At 50.2% G+C, this 20,121-nt stretch overlaps 1 protein-coding gene across 3 annotated transcripts; it reads left to right on the top strand.

Moving 5' to 3' along the window:
* The first annotated feature begins 1,848 nt into the window (after nt 1-1,848).
* Nucleotides 1,849-19,219, top strand: LOC134358786 (uncharacterized). 3 transcript variants are annotated; one of them, XM_063071275.1, is made up of 4 exons: nt 1,849-1,975; nt 7,810-7,947; nt 12,538-12,617; nt 17,479-19,219. In XM_063071275.1, the coding sequence occupies exon 4, from the start codon at nt 17,573-17,575 to the stop codon at nt 18,176-18,178; it is 606 nt and encodes a 201-aa protein (XP_062927345.1). In that variant the 5' UTR covers nt 1,849-1,975; nt 7,810-7,947; nt 12,538-12,617; nt 17,479-17,572; the 3' UTR covers nt 18,179-19,219. The 3 variants fall into 3 exon arrangements, with proteins under 3 accessions (XP_062927345.1, XP_062927344.1, XP_062927346.1); XM_063071274.1 differs by having other exon boundaries at nt 1,867-1,975; nt 7,759-7,947; XM_063071276.1 differs by lacking the exon at nt 12,538-12,617 and having other exon boundaries at nt 1,867-1,975; nt 7,759-7,947.
* Nucleotides 19,220-20,121: the final 902 nt, after the last annotated feature.

Here is a 20,121-nt window from a genome sequence, read left to right as displayed (position 1 = left end):
CAAACACAAAATGCTGAAGGAACACAACAAGTCGGGCAGCAACTACGGAGGTCACGTTAGCATCACTCAGTCTTAAAGGGCCTCGGGCCGTAAAGTCGTCTGTTTGTTCCCTTCCGTTGATGCTACCTGACTTACCGAGCTACTTCAGTACTTTGCATGTCTTGCTTTAATGCCGATGATAAGTGGGAGAAAGCAGATCACTGTACAGGTGATGCCTCATTATGTCAAAGATTGATCTCCAATTCCATTACACCTAGGTCATAGCGACATTAAAATGGCTGAGCAGCGTAACGCTGAAAACCGTGGGAAGTTTGCCTATCCCTTCAGTTAGAATGTTGTCTGACGATCTTATAAATGAAACTGTGGAATTTCGATTCGCCGTTGGGAATACCTGAGTTGCTATAGAAACTTGTGTAACAAAAAGTATCTTTCTTAGAGACTGCTTCCGGATACGTACCGCTGCTCACTTGCATGTTGCTAAGCAACAAAATATTTTTAACAACATCATAGGACCATGAGAGAAAAAGATCCAACGTTTAGAGTCGTACAACGCAGAAACAGGCCCATCGGCCCACCATGGAGCTGCTGGCCCGCATGTCTATCATTTGTCTACATTAATTACATGCCCCCCTGAACTTTGCCCTTTCAAATAGCTGCCAGAATGCCTCCGTTCCCGCCTCCACCACCCCCTCTGGCAGATCATAGCAGATTCCAGCTTTTCTGAAGGAGAAATTTTTGAGAGCGAGGACCAGTTCCGACAGGCAGGGGGAGGGGAACTGTTTGGGTCTGTTGTCGGAGAGCTTTAAGGCCCTCCTGACGGGGGTAGAAGTGTATAGGGACCGGACGTCCGTAATGAAAATGAGATAATCGGAGCCATTGCAAAGATCGAGACCACTGACCATTGGCTTACAATTTCCTTTGTTCTGCCTCTCTCCATTCTTGAAGAGTGCAGTGACATTTGCAATTTTCCAGTCTTCCAGAACTATTCCAGAATCCAGTGATTCTTGAAAGATCATTACTAATGCCTCCCCAATCTCTTCAGCCACGTTTTACAGAACCATCTGGTCCAGGTGACTAACCTACCTTCAGACCTTCCAGTCTCCCAAGAACCCCAGTAATTCACTCACTTCCACCCCCGACACTCTCGAACTTCTGACCTACTGCTAGTGTCTTCCACGGTGCACGCTGCCTCTGTAAATCACTTCGGTTCCCACCCCCTTGCCAAATTAGTTTAAACCCTCCCGAACAGCTCTAGAAAACCTGTCCACAGGGATATTGGTCATATGTAACCTTGGGTTCATATGTAACCTGTCCCTTTTCTACAGGCCGTGCCTGCCCCAGAAGAGATCCCAATGATCCAGCAATCAGAATCCCAGCTCCCTGTGCCAGTTCCTCAGCCACGCATTCATCTGCCAAATCACCCTATTCTTTCCGTCACTGACTGGCTGCAGTCCAACTCCAGCTCCGCCTCTTCAGCTTCAGCTGTGGACCTAAATGAATTGCCTTACAGACTGTGGAGGGACACTGGAGGACCCAAAGAATACCCACGAATTCCACGGGGGACGTACAGAAGGCGTCGGGATTGAACTCGGAACGCTGACGCTCGGGGCTGTTACAGAATCGCGCTGACCGCTACACCGCCGTGGGGTCCCAGCTGTAACAAGCAGTGAGAGGCAGGGTTGGTGCAAAGGCCTCGGCTTTAACTATTTACACAAATAATTTGATGGAAGTGCCGAGGGTTTGATTAATACGTTTGCTGCTGACACTACACCTTAGGTTGCAAACTTTATCGTGGAGAGAATTTACAGCAACAAACAGTCTGCGGGAAGAACTCAGCGGGTCGTGCAGACCTGTTGGAGGAAACTAATTGTCGGCCGTTTCGGGTCAAAATTCTGCATCAGGAATGAGGCCGGAGACGTGAGAAGGCCAGCAAAAACTCCATATTTACAACTGTGTGTGTTGCTCAGGATTTCCGGTACTGTATCTGCAGAATCTCTTGTGTTTATGAACTGAACTGTGTGAATCAGAGTCAGAATGAGCTTTATTATCACTGATATACACTCACTGGGGGGGCTTTATCAAGGGTTCAAAGGTTCACTTATTATCAAAGTGTGTATCCATATCCAACTCTGAGATTTGTCTTCTCCAGATAGCCATGAAACAAAGGAAGGACATGAAAGTTGTTCAGAGAGAATCATCAAACCCTCGCCCCACCCGCACAAAAAAAGAACAGCATGCCGATTATCACTCCCACCTCTGCACAAAACAGAGCAAGAACCTTGGCTCCAACCCCCCCTCCCCGCACAAAAAAACAAGAACAACAACCCCTAAACCCTTCCTCTCGCACAACCAAATGGAAAAGGAATGGGTGAAAAACACAGATCATAAAAATGATGAGACTGAAAAGGCTACAGTCCATAAGCACAGTTGTCCCATCCATTAACGTAGAACCACGGTGGTGTCCTCCGACATCGCCGCAAGGAGAGACACCACACGAGGGTAGCGGCCTAGTCGTCCACCTCAGCGACAGGCCGCTCACACAATCCTTCTCCAATGGCAATCAACAGGATGGCAGTTGGCGCTGGGCTCTCGCTCGTCTTCTGCATTTGCCTCGATGTCTCAATCTTCCTCAACCCTTTAATTGTTGAATAATGGACACTTTAGATTAGATTAGATTCAACTTTGTCATTGTGCCGAGTACAGATACAAAGCCAATGAAATGCAGTTAGCATCTGACCAGAAGTGCAAAAGAATAGTATTATTTACAAAATAACTGTGAATAAAAAGTAAGGGCTACAGCACACAAATCTAAAAGTAATGAGACAGTACAATACGGGTGCAATACTGCTTAGCGCTGTGATGTGAGGTTCAGCAGGGTCACAGCCTCAGGGAAGAAGCTCTTCCTGTGCCTGCTGGTGTAGGAGCAGAGGCTCCTGTAGTGTCTACCGGATGGGAGGAGAGTAAAAAGTCCATGGTTAGGGCGAGATGCATCCTTGATAATGTTTTTCACCCTGCCCCGGCAGCGTTTATGGTAGATGTTCTCAATGGTGGGCAATTGGGTGCCGATAATCCGCCGGGCAGCTTTCACCACATGCTGGAGTGCTTTGTGGTCCGATACGGGACAATTGCCATACCACACTGAGATGCAGTTGGTGAGTACGCTCTCAAAGGTACAGCGGTAAAAGTCCATCAGTATCCTGGGACAGAGGTGAGCTTTCTTGATGTTCCACAGGAAATAAAGGTGCTGTTGCACCTTTTTGACCAGGATGGAGGAGTTCAGGGACCAGGTGAGATCCTCGGAAATGTGGACACCAAGGAATTTGAAGCTTGATACACGCTCCACTATAGCTCTGTTGATGTAGATGGGGATGTGAGTGTGGCTCCTAGCATGTCTGAAGTCCACAATGATCTCCTTGGTCTTCTGGGTGTTAAGGGCCAGGTTGTTGTTGGCACACCACATGGTCAGATGCTGGACCTCGTCCCTGTAGGCCATCTTGTAAGTGGAGAAATTGGGTCAAACACTGTCTCTAAGCTTCTTCATATCAGTACATTTATCAGGTACCTCCTGTACACTCGTGATCTTCCTTTGCTGTAGCCCATCCATTTCAAGGTTCGATGTGTTGCATGTTCAGAGATGCTCTTCTGCACACCACTGTTGTAATGTGTGGTTATCTGAGTTGCTGTCTGCCTTCTTGTCCCAGTCTGGCCATTCTCCTCTGACTTCCCTCGTTAACAACACGAGTTCACCACAGAACTGCTGCTCACTGGAATTTTATTTTTGGTTTTTTGCACCATTATCTGTGAACTCTAGAGATGGTTATGCATGAAAATCTTAGGAGACCAGCAGTTTCTGAGATACTCAAACCACCCCATCTGGCACCAACAATCATTCCATAGTCAAAGTCGCTTAAATCACGCTTCTTCCCCATTCTGATGTTTGGCCTGAACAACAACTGAACCTCTTGACCATGTCTGCATGTTTTTATGCATTGAGATGCTGCCACATGATTGGCTAATTAGATATTTGCATTAATGAGCGGGTGCACCTAATGAAATGCTTACTGAAAGTATGTTGTTTTGTGGCAGCAGTGCAGTGAAGTACATGAATATACTAGACATTACAAAGCTAAATGTATTAAAAAATAAATAAATAATGCAAAAAGCAAGCAAAACTAGTGAGATAATGTTTATGGATTCATGGACCATTCAGAAATCTGATGGTGGAGGGGAAGAAGCTGTGACAAAAACATTGAGTGTGTGGCTTCAGGCTCCTGTCCCACCTCCCTGATGGTAGCAATGAGAAGAGGGTATGTCCTGGGTGGTGAGCTTCCTTAATGATGACTGCTGCCTTTTTGAGGCATTGCCTCAAAGCAAAGTTTTCCAAGTTTTTCGTTAGGTGTTCGAACAATAAACCAATTTAGTAATTTATTGTTTCTACCCAATCAACTCACTTCAGAATTTGATATGTTTATGTGGTTTAATCTCTCAGTTTTCTAACCTCTACAGAGTATGAGGTCTATCCCATTATTCCTTCCTCATTGGGCAAGCCCACCATCCCTAGAAACAAACTAGGAAATACCTGTGAGCTGCCTCTGGAGACAGAGACAGTGAGAAACTCATGAATTTCATCCACTTTGCCTCCAACTTCCACCCGGCCCTCAAATTTACCTGGTTCATTTCTGAAACTTCCCTTCCCTTTCTCGATCTCACTGCCTTTATCTCCAGAGACATCTCATCCATCGATGTCTATTATAAACCAACAGACTCTCGCAGCTACCTTGTCCCACCCTGTTACTTGTAAAAACGCCATCCCCTTCTCTCAATTCCTCCATCTTCACCACATCTGCTCTCAGGATGAGGTTTTTCATTTTAGAACGAAGGAGATGTCCTCCTTCTTCACAGGAAGGGGCTTCCCTTCCTCCACCATCAACGCTGCCCTCAACTGCATCTCATCCATTTCATGCACGTCTGCTCTTACCCCATCCTCCTGCCACCGTCCCAGGGATAGGGTTCCTCTTGTCCTCACCTACCACCCCACCAGCCTCCACGTCCAACACATAATTCTCCGAAACTTCTGCCACCTTCCACCGGATCCGACCACCAAACACATCTTTCCCTGCCCTCCCTCCCCCCACCACTGTCTGCTTTCCGCAGGGATCACTCCATACATGACTCCCTTGTCCAGTCATCCCTCCCCACTGATCTCCCTCCTGGCACTTATCCTTGCAAGTAGAATTAGTGCTACACCTGCCCCCACACCTCCACCCTCACTACCATTCAGGGCCCCAAACAATCCTTCCAGGTGAGGCGACACTTCACTTGTGAGTCTTTTGGGGTCATCTACTGTGTTTGGTGCTCCTGGAGGGGTGGGTGTGGCCTTCTGTATATCAGTGAGACCCGACGTAGATTGGGGGAACCACATCACTGAGCATCTATGCTCTGACCATCAGAACAAGTGGGATCTCCCAGTGGCCACTCATTTTTAATTCCACTTCCCATTCCCATTCCGATATGTCTATCCATGGTCTCCTCCACTGTTGTGATGAGGCCACACTTAGGTTGGAGGAACAACACCTTATCTTCCATTTGGGTAGCCTCCAACGTGATGGCAAGAACATCGATATCTCAAACTTCCACTAATACCTCCCCCCTCATTCACTTTTCTCTCTCTCATGTTATCTCCTTGCCCACCCATCACCTCCCTCTGGTGCTCCTCCCCTTCCCCCTTTAATTCCTTCCATGGCCTTCTGTCTCTTTCACCAGTCAACTTCCTAGCTCTTTGCTTCATCCCTCCCCCTCCAGGTTTCACCTATCACCCAGTGTTTCTCTCTCCTCTCCCCCACCTTTCAAATCTACTCCTCAGCTTTTTTTCTCCAGTCCTGCCGAAGGGTTTCGGCCCGAAATACCAACTGTACTTTTTTCCATAGATGCTGCCTGGCCTGCTGAGTTCCTCCAGCATCTTGTGTGTGTGGCTTGGATTTCCAGCATCTGCAGATTTTCTCTTGTTTGAAATTCCCTCCCCCCCATCCCCCACTCTGATCTTCCACTTCTTCCCTCCTGCCTATTACTTCCCCTGGGTCCCTTCATTGGTGAGTCTGGTGTTTGAGTCCCAGTGTTTGGGCCTGGTGTTCAAGGCCCAGTGCTTGGTGACCAGTGATCAATACTGAAGATTGATCGGAAGTCTGGAAGTTGAGTCCTAGTGGCTGGAACTTTGAGTCTGCACATCTCTGTGAGCCTGCTGGTGAAGTTGAAGCCCAATGTCTGCAAGCAGAAGCCTGTGCAGTGGTTGTAGGCCTGTGTAGAAGGATGGGCTGGAGAAACGGGGCTTGCTTTGATGTTATGATTTTGATGCTTGTGGTGTTCTGTGTCATTCTGAACATTGTGAACGCGCGATGTTGGTGCTGGAATGGGTGGCAACACTTGCGGGCTGCCCTCACACATCCTCGGGTTGTGTTGTGTTGGTTGTTAACGCAAACAACACATGATTACATCATCTTTTTCAATGTACATGTGATAAATAAAGGTAAATATTGAATCTTACAAGGGTTTTAGACTATTGCTTGACCACTATCTACCTTTGTGGCCAGGAGAGAACCTAGAACACTCAGTGTAGCACAGAAACAGACCATTTGGCCCACAATGTCTGTGCTGACCATAATGCAAGTTTAAACCTATCTGCCTGCACATGGTCCATATCCCTCCAGTCCTTGTCTGTTCAGTGCCACTACTGTGTCTGCTCCGGCAACAATATTACAGTGCCCATGGTAGGAAGACCAGCATTCAGTTCCTGCTGCGTCTGTTAGGAGTTTGTACGTCCTCCCCGTGACTGCGGGGTTTCCTCCAGGTGCTCTGGTTTCCTCCCACAGTGGTGAGGCATACTGGCTGGTAGGTTAATTGGTCATTGTAAATTGTTCCAATATTAGGCTGGGGTTAAGCTGGGGGATTGATGGGCGGCACCGCTCGGAGGGGCCTATTCCACGCTGTGTGTCGATAAGTTAAAAATAATTGTGGGCCTGCTATGTTAGTGCCGGAAGCGTGGCGACGCTTGCGGGCTGCCCCCACACAATCCTCGCTGATCTGATTTGATACAAACGAGGTATTTCTCCGTATGTTTTGACGTCGGCAAGATATATAAAGTTAAACTTTGTATCCTAGAGGTGCAGCCACCGGATACATCCAGAACAGAGGTAGATTTGCAGATACCAGCTGGATCGAGGTGTGTGGAATTAGTACAGAACAAGGTGGCTGTATCTAAGGCGGAGCTTGGTGGGTTCTTGGTTAGTCAGGGTGTGAAAGTTTACCGGGAGATGGATTAGCCACGATGGGCCGAATGACCTAAATTCTGCTCCTATGTCGTTAGGTGAAAGATCAAACAAGGTCTTACGGAATGCTGTGCTGGACACGAGGGGCCGAATGTCCTTCTGTTATTACCTTCGATCTCGTCCGGCTGGGCGTGGGATCTTCCTGTGCACAAAGAGGACGTCGCCTCTCAGGCGAGATCACATTTCAGCAATTTCCCCGTTGATTCGGAACCGCGGTGTTATTTTACTGAACTCCAGTCTCGGCCTGAAACGTCGACTGTACCTCTTCCTAAAGATGCTGCCTGGCCTGCGGCGTTCACCAGCAACTTTGATGTGTGTTGCTGTGTTATTTTACCGTTGCGTTAAATTTTTTAAAAAAAAAGCACTAGAAAGCTTGTCTCCACTTTCCCTTGTCCTTTTACTTCGCCCCAAATCTTCCCTCCCTAACATTCCCCAGTCCCTTCACTCTTGTTCCACCTACCCTCCCTGCCTTGTTTTCTCCTCCCAGCTCCGCCTGGTTACGGGGTCACGGCAACGATTACGACGGACCGCCAGTCTGGCCGGAGAGCCGGCGTGTGAAGCAGGTGCTGAGGCGGCCGGCGGCACGTCCCCCGCAACCATTACCACTCTGGCCGAGCGGAAACAGGTAAGTTCAGTTCAGTCTCCGCTCCATTACTAACTGCTTTTAACATAAACAACCTCCTTTATTCGAAGAAGAAGTCACTGAACGGAGTGGGTTGATATTAATTCAGTTAGTACACAGAGGGCTGCATTAAGAACGCAGTCAGGTGTGGAGAGGATGTTTTTGTATCGGCAATTTCCCCCAAATTATCATGATCCTTTCGTATTCATTGAAGAAATCCGTAAACCAGCCTTTTAGTTCCCAAGAGCCGCCAGCCATTTCCTGGCAAACGGATGCGGTATAATCGTTTGAAGTTCTCGTGGAAGAGTACAGCACACGAACTCAATGCTGTGCCGGACCAAGTAAACTCGTAATCAAATAAAAAGCCAACTAAATTAATTTCTTCTGTTTACACAATGTCCACATCCTTGCATTCTCCTCATACTCATGCGGCGATCTGAACGGCTCTTCAAAAAGTCGCGAATGTTTCTATCTGTACCATCACCTCAGGCACCCACCGCTTTCCGTGTAAAAAAAAACGCCCCTCACATCTCCTCTGAAACTTCCCCCTTACCTTAAAGTGCACGCTCTCAGGTATTAGAAACGACATACCTGAGCGGTCAGGTAACATAGCGCTAACCTGTTGCCAGAAACACGATGTGTTTGAAGGTCGCAATTGTTCTGACTCAGTGTTGCATCAGGGCAGTCATTCACAATTACTGAGTTCGTGGGGGGAGAGTGAAATTTATTTTCCCGAGTTGCGGTCTTTAATTCTACTTTGATTTATTGTTTGCGGTTCTCTGCGTTTATCCGGTTCTAACTCATTGTTTTGACCATGAGTCATAGGAGTAGAATCAGGCCATTCTGCCCGTCAAGTCTACCCCATGACTGATTCATTTCCCTCAACCCCATTCTCCTGCCTTTTCCCCGTAACCTTTGACGCCCTGACTAAATGAGAATCTATCCACCTCCATTTTAAATATACCCACCGATTTGGCCTCCCCAGTCCCCTGCGGCAACGAATTCCAGAGATTCGCCACCGGCTAGCTAAAGACGTTTCTTCCCATCTCTGTTCTGAAGAGACCTCCTTGTATTCTGAAGCTATGCACTCCGGTCCTAGACTCTCCCACAGCTTTATCCTTCATTATGTGCCTTGTCATATGACGTGGGTGATCTTGGTCTTTCCATGACCTGTTATGGGGGGGGGGGTGCATTGCTGGCGAACCCAAATGCAAGACACAGACACTGAAGTACTAGGAACAGGACAGGGTTTATCAAGAAAGCAAGGGGAGTCAGGAAGAAACGACGCTGGACACAGAATGGACACAGGCCCCAGACTGTCACACTGGCGGAGGCATTGGGAGCAAGGTTGGACCCAAATGCAAGACACATCTTGTGAGGTTACTTAGGTTTAGTTTATTGTTCGATACCAGGAGAGCTAGGCAGGAGCAGGAGTAGCAAACTGGGCAAGGACTCAGGACTACTATTAGGCTGGGACTAGGGTCTGGGCCAGGACTCGGAATTGGATCCCAGAACTAGAGGAGACATGAAGAGGCTAGGGTATGGACTCCAAGCCCGAGACTGGGCAAGGACATGACATGGGCTGGGGAGAGGAGCAACATGGAAAACAGATCCTCAGTTTTGGGAGAGCAGGTACATGGAACCATGGACACATACACAGAACACAGAGTCGGGACCCCTCCTTGGGTACAGGACATAGGGCTGGTACTCATGACCCTCCGCGGGGCAATGGCAAGACGGCCTGACTTACCCCACGGAGGTGAAGACAAGACAAGACCAACATGAATGAACACCAGACAGTACCTATCTATCTCCAGTGATGGAACTAGACCGAAGTGCAGGCGGGGGCTGCAGACGAGGGCTAGAAGTGAGAGGGGCAGAAAAGGGATTCAAACAGGGGGGATAGGACAGGAATCACAGACTGCCAGGGCCAGGACTCGACTCGAAACTTGGATGCTGCCAGGGCCAGGACTCGACTTGGTGCTTGAATGCCCCCGGAGCCAGAACTTGACTTGGAACCTCCGGGTAGTGGCGAGCTCTCGACTTGGCCCGGGAATAGTAGACAGCGGTTCTTGATTCCTTCCGGCGGGTTAACTGATGGACCCACCTTGATGAGGAACCTTTGCAGGCTCGTTTTGGTGAGGTAACTGGACAGGGTTGCTCCGGTGAGGAAGGATGAATTACCGGCACTCGCTTTGGCAGAGACCAGGCTTGCTCTGGCCAGATGACATCGGCACACCGTACCTTGGATGACTTTGCAGACGCTCTCGCGCCGAACAGCTGAAAGCCGGAGACTATAAACTATCGGTTCAGCCGAGTGTTAATTAATCACCAAAGTCGAGGGACACGGGAAAACAGGGAATCAATGGTCCGGATTGTAACATAAACAAGGTAAATTTAAAGGGACCCCGATCCGGACCATGACACAGACAAGACAAGGACACCGGGCCTGTGCTGGGACTAAGACTAGGAAAGCGGGACCAAGACAAGGAACTTGGAACTAGGAGCCTGGGCTAGGACTCCGAGCCAGAGACTGGACAGGGACCCAGAACCTGGGTCTTGACTCGGGCTTGGACCCCAGATCTAGGCAAGGACAAGATGTGGCTACAGAACTGGACATGGAACTCCAGTACAGGACGAGGCACATGGACAGGATGAGAACATAAAGCCTTGACTTGGACAGGATGAGGTTCTTGGACTAGGCTTAGATAAGATGAGGTTCTAGGACTTGGCTTGGACTAGACGAGGTTCTTGGATGTGGCTTGGACAAGGGGCTCCTGGACAGGACTAGGATTCTCCAGCACCGGGCTGGGTGAGGTACACCTGGGCTGGGTGTGGAACTCCAGGGCAGGACTTGGCTCTTGGACAAGGCTAGGCTTGGACTAGACTAGGCTAGGCAGACAGAGCGTAGGTGCTACACATGCCCTTACACTTCCTCCCTTACCACCGTTCAGGGCCCCAGACAGTCCTTTCAGGTGAGGCAACACTTCACCTGTGAGTCGTCTGGGGTGATATACTGTGTCCGGTGCTCCCGGTGCAGCTTTCTATATATTGGCGAGACCCGACGCAGACCGGGAGATCATTTTGCTGAACACCTACGCTCTGTCCGCCAGAGAAAGCAGGATCTCCCAGTGGCCACACATTTTAATTCCACATCCCATTCCCATTCTGATATGTCTATCCACGGCCTCCTGTACTGTCGAGATGAAGCCACACTCAGGTTGGAGGAACAACACCTTATATTCCGTCTGGGTAGCCTCCAACCTGATGGTATGAACATTGACTTCTCTAACTTCTGTTAATGCCCCTCCTCCCCTTCGTACCCCAGCCCTTATTTATCTACCTATCAATTTATTTATTTATTTATTTATTTATTTATTTATTTCCCCCTTTTTTCCCTTCTCTCTCTTTCCCTCTCACAATAACTCCTTGCCTGTTCTCCATCTTTCTCTGGTGCTCCCCTCCCCTTTTCTTTCTCCCTAGGCCTCCTGTCCCATGATCCTCTCATATCCCTTTTACCAAGCAACTTCCAGCTCTTAGCTTCATCCCTCCCCCTCTTGTCTTCTCCTATCATTTCTGATCTCCCCCTCCCCCTCCCCCTCCCACTTTCAAATCTCTTACTAGCTCTTCTTTCAATCAATCCTGATGAAGGGTCTCAGCCCGAAACGTCGACTGTACCTCTTCCTATAGATGCTGCCTGGCCTGCTGCATTCCACCACATTATGAGGGCATTAGGCAGGAACTAAGAAGCATTAATTGATAATACCTTTTCTCTGGCAAGTCCACATCAGACATGTGGAGGATGTTTAAAGATCAATTGGACAAGGCACAGGAAAGGTGTGTTCCAGTTAGAAGGAAGGACGGGGATGGAAAGATAAGAGAACCCTGGATGTCCAGAGAGGGGATGAGTTCAGAAAAGGAAAAGTATGTAAAGCTTCAGAAGTCAGGATGAAACTGAGCACACGAGGATGAAGAAGCCAGGAGGGGCCGTGGAAAGTCCTTGGTGAGTAGGATTGAGGTGAATCCCAAGACATCCTATACGTACATCAAGAGCACGAGGTTAACTAGGGAGAGGGTAGGACCATTCAGGATAAAGAAGTGAACATTTGCTTGGATGTGGAGAATGAGAGTGAGGTCCTTAAAGAGTATTTTGCTTCACCCCTCCCCCTCTCCTGGTCTCAACTTACCACCATGTACTTCTTCCTCCCCTCCCCCCACCTTCTTACTCTGACTGTTCCTCTTCCTTTCCAGTCCTGATGAAGGGTCTCAGCCCAAAATGTCGACTGTTTCCTCCTTTCTGTAGGTGCTGCCTGACCTGCTGAGTTCCTCCAGCATTTTGTATGTGTCACTTTGGATTTCTAGCATCTACAGATTCTTTTGTGTTTGCTTTACTTCTGTATTTACTAAGGAAAAGGACATGGAGGACCGGGAGATTGGTGTGGAGTGTATATGTATGTTAGGGCATTTAGAGGTCATGGGGGTAGAAGCGTTGGGCCTCCTAATGAGTATTAAGATGGATAAGTCCCCAGGGTATGAGGGTGGCAAGTGATGAGTTTGCTGGGGCCTTGATCAGTATCTTCATGTCTTCTGTAGGCACAGGTGAGGTTCCGGAGGACTGGCGAGCGGCTCTATTCAAGAAGGAGACAAGGAAAAATCTTGGAAACTGTAGACTGGTGAGTCTCAGTTGCAGTGAAATTGCTGGAGAAAATGATCTGGGATAGGATGTATGTGTGTTTGGAAACCCATGGTCTAATTAGGGAGAGACAGCAAGTCTGTGTGGGGTAAATCATGTCTTACCAATTTCTTTTGACAGGGTGATGGGAGAGATTGATGAGGGTAGGGCAGTGAATGTTGTTAACATGGATTCGAGTAAGGCGTTTGACAAAGTCCCTTGTGAGAGGCTAATCCAGAAGATTTAGATAAATTGGGTCTGTGGCAAATTGGCAGTTTGCACTTATTCCAGCTGGATGTCTATAATTAGTGGTGTTCTGCAGGGATCTGTACTGGGACTGTTCATTATGTATATGAATGATCTGGATGAAAACGTAGATGGGTGGGTTAGTAAGTTTGCGGATAATACCAAAATTGGTGGAATTGTGGATAGTGTAGAAGCCTTATAAAGAATACAGCACGATATTGATCAGTTGAAGGTAAGGGCAAAGAATTGGCAGATGGAGTTTAACCCAGATAAATATGAGGTGTTGCCCCTCAGTAGGGCAAATGTAAGGAGACAGTACACTGTTCAGGGCAAAATCCTTAACAGTGTTGCTGAGCAGAGAGATCTTGGGATCCAAGTTCATAGCTCCATAAACGTGGCCACATAGGTCGATAAGGTGGTTAAGAGGCTTATGCAACACTTGCTTTTATTAGTCAAGGCATTGAGTTCAAAAGTCAAGAAGTTGTGTTGCAACTTTATAAACTCTGGTTAGGCCACGTCTGGGCTTTGAAGAGGGTGCAGAAGGGGTTTGTCAGGATGCTGCCTGGTTTAGAGGGCGTGTGCTATCATGAGAGGCTGGATAAACTTGGGTTGTTTTCTCTGGAGCGGTGGGGGCTGAGGGGAGATCTGATCGAGGTTTACAAGATTATGAGAGGCGGTGGACAGAGAATATGTTTCCCAGGTTTGAAATGTCTAATACCAGAGGGCATGCATTGAAGGTGAGAGGGGGTAGGTTCAAGGGGGATGTGAGGGGCAAGTATTTTACTCAGAGAGTCATGGATGTCTGGAATGTTCTGCCTGGTATAGTGGTAGGGGCAAATACAATAGAGGCTTCTAAGAGGCATTTGGATAGGCAAATGGATGTAAGGAAGATGGAGGGATATGGACATGGTGTAGGTAGGAGTGATTAGTGTTTGGGATTTTTGATTTACTTTTTATTTGGTTCAGCATAACATTGTGGGCCGAGTGGCCTGTTCCTGTGCTGTACTGCTGTACATATTCCATGTTTCAATCTCAATGACAAATTATACTAAGTTCAAAGGAGCACACACAAAATGCTGGAGGAACTCAGCAGGCCAGGCAGCATCTGTGGAAAAGAGAAAAAAGTTGACGTTTCAGGCCAAGATCCTTCATCAGGACTGGGAAGAGAAGCATTCAGAGTAAGAAGGTGTGGGGGGGCGGGGGAGAGAGGAAGAGGGATAGGTGAAACCGGGAGGGTGAGGGGTGAAGTAAGGAGCTGGGAAGTTGATTGGTGAAAGAGATGAAGGGCTGGAGAAGAGGGAATCTGACAGGAGACCATGGAAGAAAGAGGAGCACCCAAGGGAGGTGATGGACAGGTATGGAGATAAGGTGAGAGAGGGAAACAGGGACGGGGAATGGTGAAAGTGGGAAAGTGGTGGTGGGGGGGTGGAATTACAAGAAGTTAGAGAAATCAGTGTTCATGCCATCAGGTTGGAGGCTACCCTGATGGAATATAAGCTGTTGCTCCTCCAACCTGAGTGTGGCTTCATCATGGCAATAAAGGAGGCCATGGACTGTCATGTCGGAATGGGAATGGTAAGTAGAATTGAAATGGGTGGCTACCGGGAGATCCCACTTTTTCTGGAGTGTAGGTGCTCAGTGAAGCGGTTTTCCCAATCTACTTTGGGTCTCACCGATATACAGGAGGCCACACCGGGAGCACCGGACACAGTATATGACCTCAACAGACTCACAGGTGAAGTGTTGCTTCACCCGGTGGGACCGTTTGGGGCCTGAATGGTAGTGAGGGAGGAGGAGTAGGGGCAGGTGTAGCACTTGTTCTGCTTGCAAGGATAAGTGCCAGGAGGGAGATCAGTGGGGAGGGATGAATGGACAAGGGAGTCATGTAAGGAGCGATCCCTGTGCAAAGTAGTGGGGAGGGAAAGATGTGCTTGGTGGTGGGATCCCTTTGGAGATGTTGGAAGTTTCGGAGAATTATGTGCTGGACACGCAGGCTGGTGGGGTGGTAGGTGAAGACAAGAACCCTATTCCTTGTTGCTGGCAGGAGGATGGGGTGGGGGCAGCATTGATGGTGGAGGAAGGAAAGCCCCTTTTCTCTGGAGGAGGAGGATATCTCCTTCGTTCTAAAATGAAAGCCTTCATCCTGAGAGCAGATGTGGTGAAGCCGGAGAAACTGAGAGAAGGGGATGGCATTTCTACAAGTTGAGAAGAGGTATAGTCCAGGTAGCTGTGGGTTTGTAAAAAATATCAGTAGATAGACTGTCCACAGAGGTGGAGACAGAAAGATCGAGAAAGCAGTGGGAGGTGTCAGAAATGGACCAGGTAAATCTGAGGGCAGGGTGGATGTTGGAGGCAAAGTGGATGAAGTCGTGGAGTTCAGCAGGAGTGCAGGAAGCAGCACCAATGTAGTCGTCGATGTACTGTGGGAAAAGTGCGGGATGGTCACCAGTGTAGGTGTGGAACATAGAGTGTTCCATGTAGCCGATGAACAGGCAGGCACAGCGGGGACCCATGTGAGTGCCCATGGCTACATCTTTTGTTTGAAGGAAGTGGGAGGAGCCAAAGGAGAAATTATTGAGAGTGAGGACAAGTTCTGCTAGAGGGAGAAGAATGGTGGCGGAGGGGAACTGGTTGGGGCCAGAACAAAGCAGAGAGCTTTAAGCCCTCCTGGTGGGGGATGGAGGTGCATAGGGACTGGACATCCATAGTGAAAATAAGATGCACAGGGTTAGGGAACTTGAAATCATTGAAAAGATCACGAGTGTGTGAAGTGTCGTGGATGTAGGTAGGAAGGAACTGAACCGGGGGAATAAAACAGAGTCGAGGTCTGTAGATATGAGTTCAGTGGGGCAGAAACAATGGGTCTACCTGGACAAATGGGTTTGTGGATCTTGGGTGGGAGGTGCAAACGGGATTACGGGGTGTGGGAACTATGAGATTGTTGGCAGTGGATGGGAGGTCCCCAGAGTCAGTAAGGTCAGTGATGGTGTGGGAGACAATGGCCTGGTGTTCCTTAGTGGGATCCTGTTGGAGAGATAAGTAAGGGGAAGTGTCTAAGAGTTGTCGACATGCCTCAGCCAGGTAGAGGTCAGTCCGCCAGACTACTACAGCACCCCCTTATCTGAGGGTTTGATGGTGAGGTTAGGTCTAATCTCATGGTTGTTATAATAAATTTCCTCTTCCTGTCTATCATCCACATCCCTCAACGGAGAGGGAGACGGGACATAGAACCGGGGTGAGGGAGACGGGACATAGAACCGGGGTGAGGGAGACGGGACATAGAACCGGGGTGAGGGAGACGGGCCGTGGAGCCGAGGTGAGGGAGACGGGACATAGAACCGGGGTGAGGGAGACGGGACATAGAACCGGGGTGAGGGAGACGGGATATAGAACCGGGGTGAGGGAGACGGGACATAGAACCGGGGTGAGGGAGACGGGACATAGAACCGGGGTGAGGGAGACGGGATATAGAACCGGGGTGAGGGAGACGGGACATAGAACCGGGGTGAGGGAGACGGGACATAGAACCGGGGTGAGGGAGACGGGACATAGAACCGGGGTGAGGGAGACGGGATATAGAACCGGGGTGAGGGAGACGGGACATAGAACCGGGGTGAGGGAGACGGGACATAGAACCGGGGTGAGGGAGACGGGACATAGAACCGGGGTGAGGGAGACGGGCCGTGGAGCCGAGGTGAGGGAGACGGGCCGTGGAGCCGAGGTGAGGGAGACGGGACATAGAACCGGGGTGAGGGAGACGGGACATAGAACCGGGGTGAGGGAGACGGGACATAGAACCGGGGTGAGGGAGACGGGCCGTGGAGCCGAGGTGAGGGAGATGGGACATAGAACCGGGGTGAGGGAGACGGGATATAGAACCGGGGTGAGGGAGACGGGACATAGAACCGGGGTGAGGGAGACGGGCCGTGGAGCCGAGGTGAGGGAGATGGGACATAGAACCGGGGTGAGGGAGACGGGATATAGAACCGGGGTGAGGGAGACGGGACATAGAACCGGGGTGAGGGAGACGGGACATAGAACCGGGGTGAGGGAGACGGGATATAGAACCGGGGTGAGGGAGACGGGACATAGAACCGGGGTGAGGGAGACGGGCCGTGGAGCCGAGGTGAGGGAGATGGGACATAGAACCGGGGTGAGGGAGACGGGATATAGAACCGGGGTGAGGGAGACGGGACATAGAACCAGGGTGAGGGAGACGGGATATAGAACCGGGGTGAGGGAGACGGGACATAGAACCGCGGTGAGGGAGACGGACCATGGAACCGGGGAGAGGGAGACAGGATATAGAACCGGGGTGAGGGAGATGGGCCGTGGAACCGGGGTGAGGGAGACGGGATATAGAACCGGGGTGAGGGAGATGGGCCGTGGATCTGAGGTGAGGGAGACGGGACATAGAACCGGGGTGAGGGAGACGGGATATAGAACCGGGGTGAGGGAGATGGGCCGTGGAGCCGAGGTGAGGGAGACGGGACATAGAACCGGGGTGAGGGAGATGGGCCGTGGAATTAGGGGAGGATGGTGACTGAGACCCACTTAGTTGAAGGAAACAATGAAGTTTGTGGGGAAGAATAAATAGTGTTCCTTTCCTTCCTCAGCCCACCGGAAGTTGGTGTTAGTGTCAGTGGAGAATAGCAACAGCACCCTCCATTATGCACTGAGCTGGCAACAGAGAGACAGCTGCATCCAAGCATGTACCCAGCGGCTGGCTCCTACAGGCCCCCTGGCCCCTGGAGGGCCACCATGCTCACCGATCCCTTTGTGCTGCCTCCTATCCAGATGCACAACTTCTCCAGTCGGCCGCTGACCATAGTCATGACCGATGTGAACGCTGAGCGTGAAGGAGCCGGGAACTATACCGAGTACCATCACTTCTACGGAGTTCCCTACGTCCCTCCGTTCTGGTTCCCAACACCGGCAAACCCAGCTCCCTACCAGTACCCACCCTATTATCCATACGGTGCCTACTTGGCCCAGCAGCCAGCCCTGGGCTCAGGGGCCTGGCCTGAAGGCTCCACCCTGAGGGGTGACCTGCACTGGGGCAAGCTAGAGCAGACGTACGGCCCCCGGAGGGAAGTGCCCGACTTCCTTCATGACGAGCTGCGGCGAGTGTATGGCACTTACCCCAAGACGTTTGTCAGCATCACCTACCAGAACGGGGAGTACCTGGTGAGGGCAGAGCCCCGCGTCGCAGAGCAGAAGTACAAGGTGGAAAAGAAGATCATCCGGAGACCGCCCACGCCCAGTGACGATGAGAGCGAGGCGTCCGAAAAGCAGCAGAGGAAGTCCAGGCGCTAAAGCTCATCGCGGAAGGCACTGGTCGAACGGGGGATACTGTTGTGGCGGGACTTGATTGTCAAGATAAAGATTAACTTTTATTGTCACGCACATCGAAACAAACAGTGAAACGCATCATTTGTGTCAACGACCAACGCAGTCCAAGGACGTGCTGGGGACAGCCCACATGTGTCACCGTGCTTCCAGCACCAACACAGCACGGTCACAGCTCACTACCCCAAGCCCTAACGCCTACATCTTTGGAGTGTGCGAGGCAGCCCCCGCGGTGACGGGAAGGACGTACAAACTCCTGACAGCCAGTGGTGAGAATTGAACCCTGATCGGCGGTCGTTATAAAGTGGTTACGCTAACCGGTACGTTACTGAGCCAGCCTCTGTTCGTATTCGAGCTAACACACCAACCTGACAGTACCGTACAGTAACAACGAGCACACAGCGTCATGGGAAGATGCCAGGAACCCCCAGCCTGCCCGTCCACTTGGTCCAAGCAGGGCAAGGCATCTTGACGTGCGATGGAGAAGCACGTTTTTAAATACGGATAGACCGGCTGTCTTCGGGAGCTGATTTCGTTCCATTTTCACAGGTCGTTCCAAAGACAAGCCGAACTCTGCCACGCGGTGATCACTTGCTGTGCTGACCACACTGCGGTGTAGTCTGGAACGGGATCAGAAGCTGATGAGAAACTCCCATCAGTAAAAGTGACCAGAAATTCCGCTGTTCGTTTTCCTTTTCCAAAGCTAGTTACAGTATCGCTGGAAAACAATACCACAGCACTTCACAATACACACTGTTTACAGTTTCAAGTTACAACGTGGTCGTTACACACTCGGACCACTGAGGAGCCCGCCAACGCTGGACAGGCCCCAGTATTGACAAAAGAACATCTGCAGATGCTGGAAATCCAAGCAACACACAAAACGCTGGCAGCATCTATGGAAAAGAGGACAGTCGACGTTTCAGGCCGAGATCCTTCGGCAGGACTGGAGAGAAAAAAAGCTGAGGAGTAGATTTAAAAGGTGGGGGAGGAGAGGGAGAAGCACAAGGTGATGGGTGAAATTGGGGGGGAGGAGGGATGAAGTAAAGAGCTGGGAAGTTGATTGGTGAAAGAGATACAGGCCTGGAGAAGGGGGAGTCTGATAGGAGAGAACAGAAGGCCTTGGAAGAAAGGAAAGTGTGGGGGGGGGGAAGCACCAGAGGGAGGGGATGGGCAGGCAAGGAGATGTGATAAGGTGAGAGAGGGAAAAGGTGAAGGAGAAACTTCCACCATCTCCAATGGGATCCCACTACCAAGCACATCTTTCCCTCCCCTCCCCCCGCCACTTTCCAGAGGGATCGCTCCCTACATGACTCCCTTGTCCATTCATCCCTCCCCACTGATCCTCCTGGCACTCATCCTTGCAAGCTGAACACCCCCTCCCTCACTACCATTCAGAGCCCCAAACAGTCCTTCCAGGTGAGGTGACCCTTCACCTGTGAGTCTGTTGGGGTCATATACTGTGTTCAGTGCTATCGGTGTGGCCTCTGGTGTATCGGTGAGACCCAACGTAGATTGGGAGACTGTCGCGATGAGGCCACACTCAGGTTGGAGGAACAACACCTTATATTCCGTCTGGGTAGCCTCCAACCTGATGGCATGAACATCGGTTTCTCAAATTTCAGATAATGGCCCCTCTTTCACCATTTCCCATCCCCTTTTCCCTCTCTCAGCTTATCTCCTTGCCTGCCCATCGCCTCCCTCTGGTGTTCCCCCCCACCTTTTCTTTCTTCCTTGTCCTTCTGTTCTCTCCTGTTAGATTCCCCCCTTCTCCAGGCCTGTACCTCTTTCACCAATCAACTTCCCAGCTCTCTACTTCACCCCTCCCCCTCCTGGTTTCACCCATCACCTTGTGTTTCTCTCTCCCACGCCTTTTAAATCTACTCAGATTTTTTCTCCGGTCCTGCCGA

Source organism: Mobula hypostoma, chromosome 19 (assembly GCF_963921235.1).
Source record: "Mobula hypostoma chromosome 19, sMobHyp1.1, whole genome shotgun sequence".
Classification (NCBI taxonomy): Eukaryota; Metazoa; Chordata; class Chondrichthyes; order Myliobatiformes; family Myliobatidae; genus Mobula; species Mobula hypostoma.
This window is presented reverse-complemented; position numbering and strand designations above follow the sequence as displayed.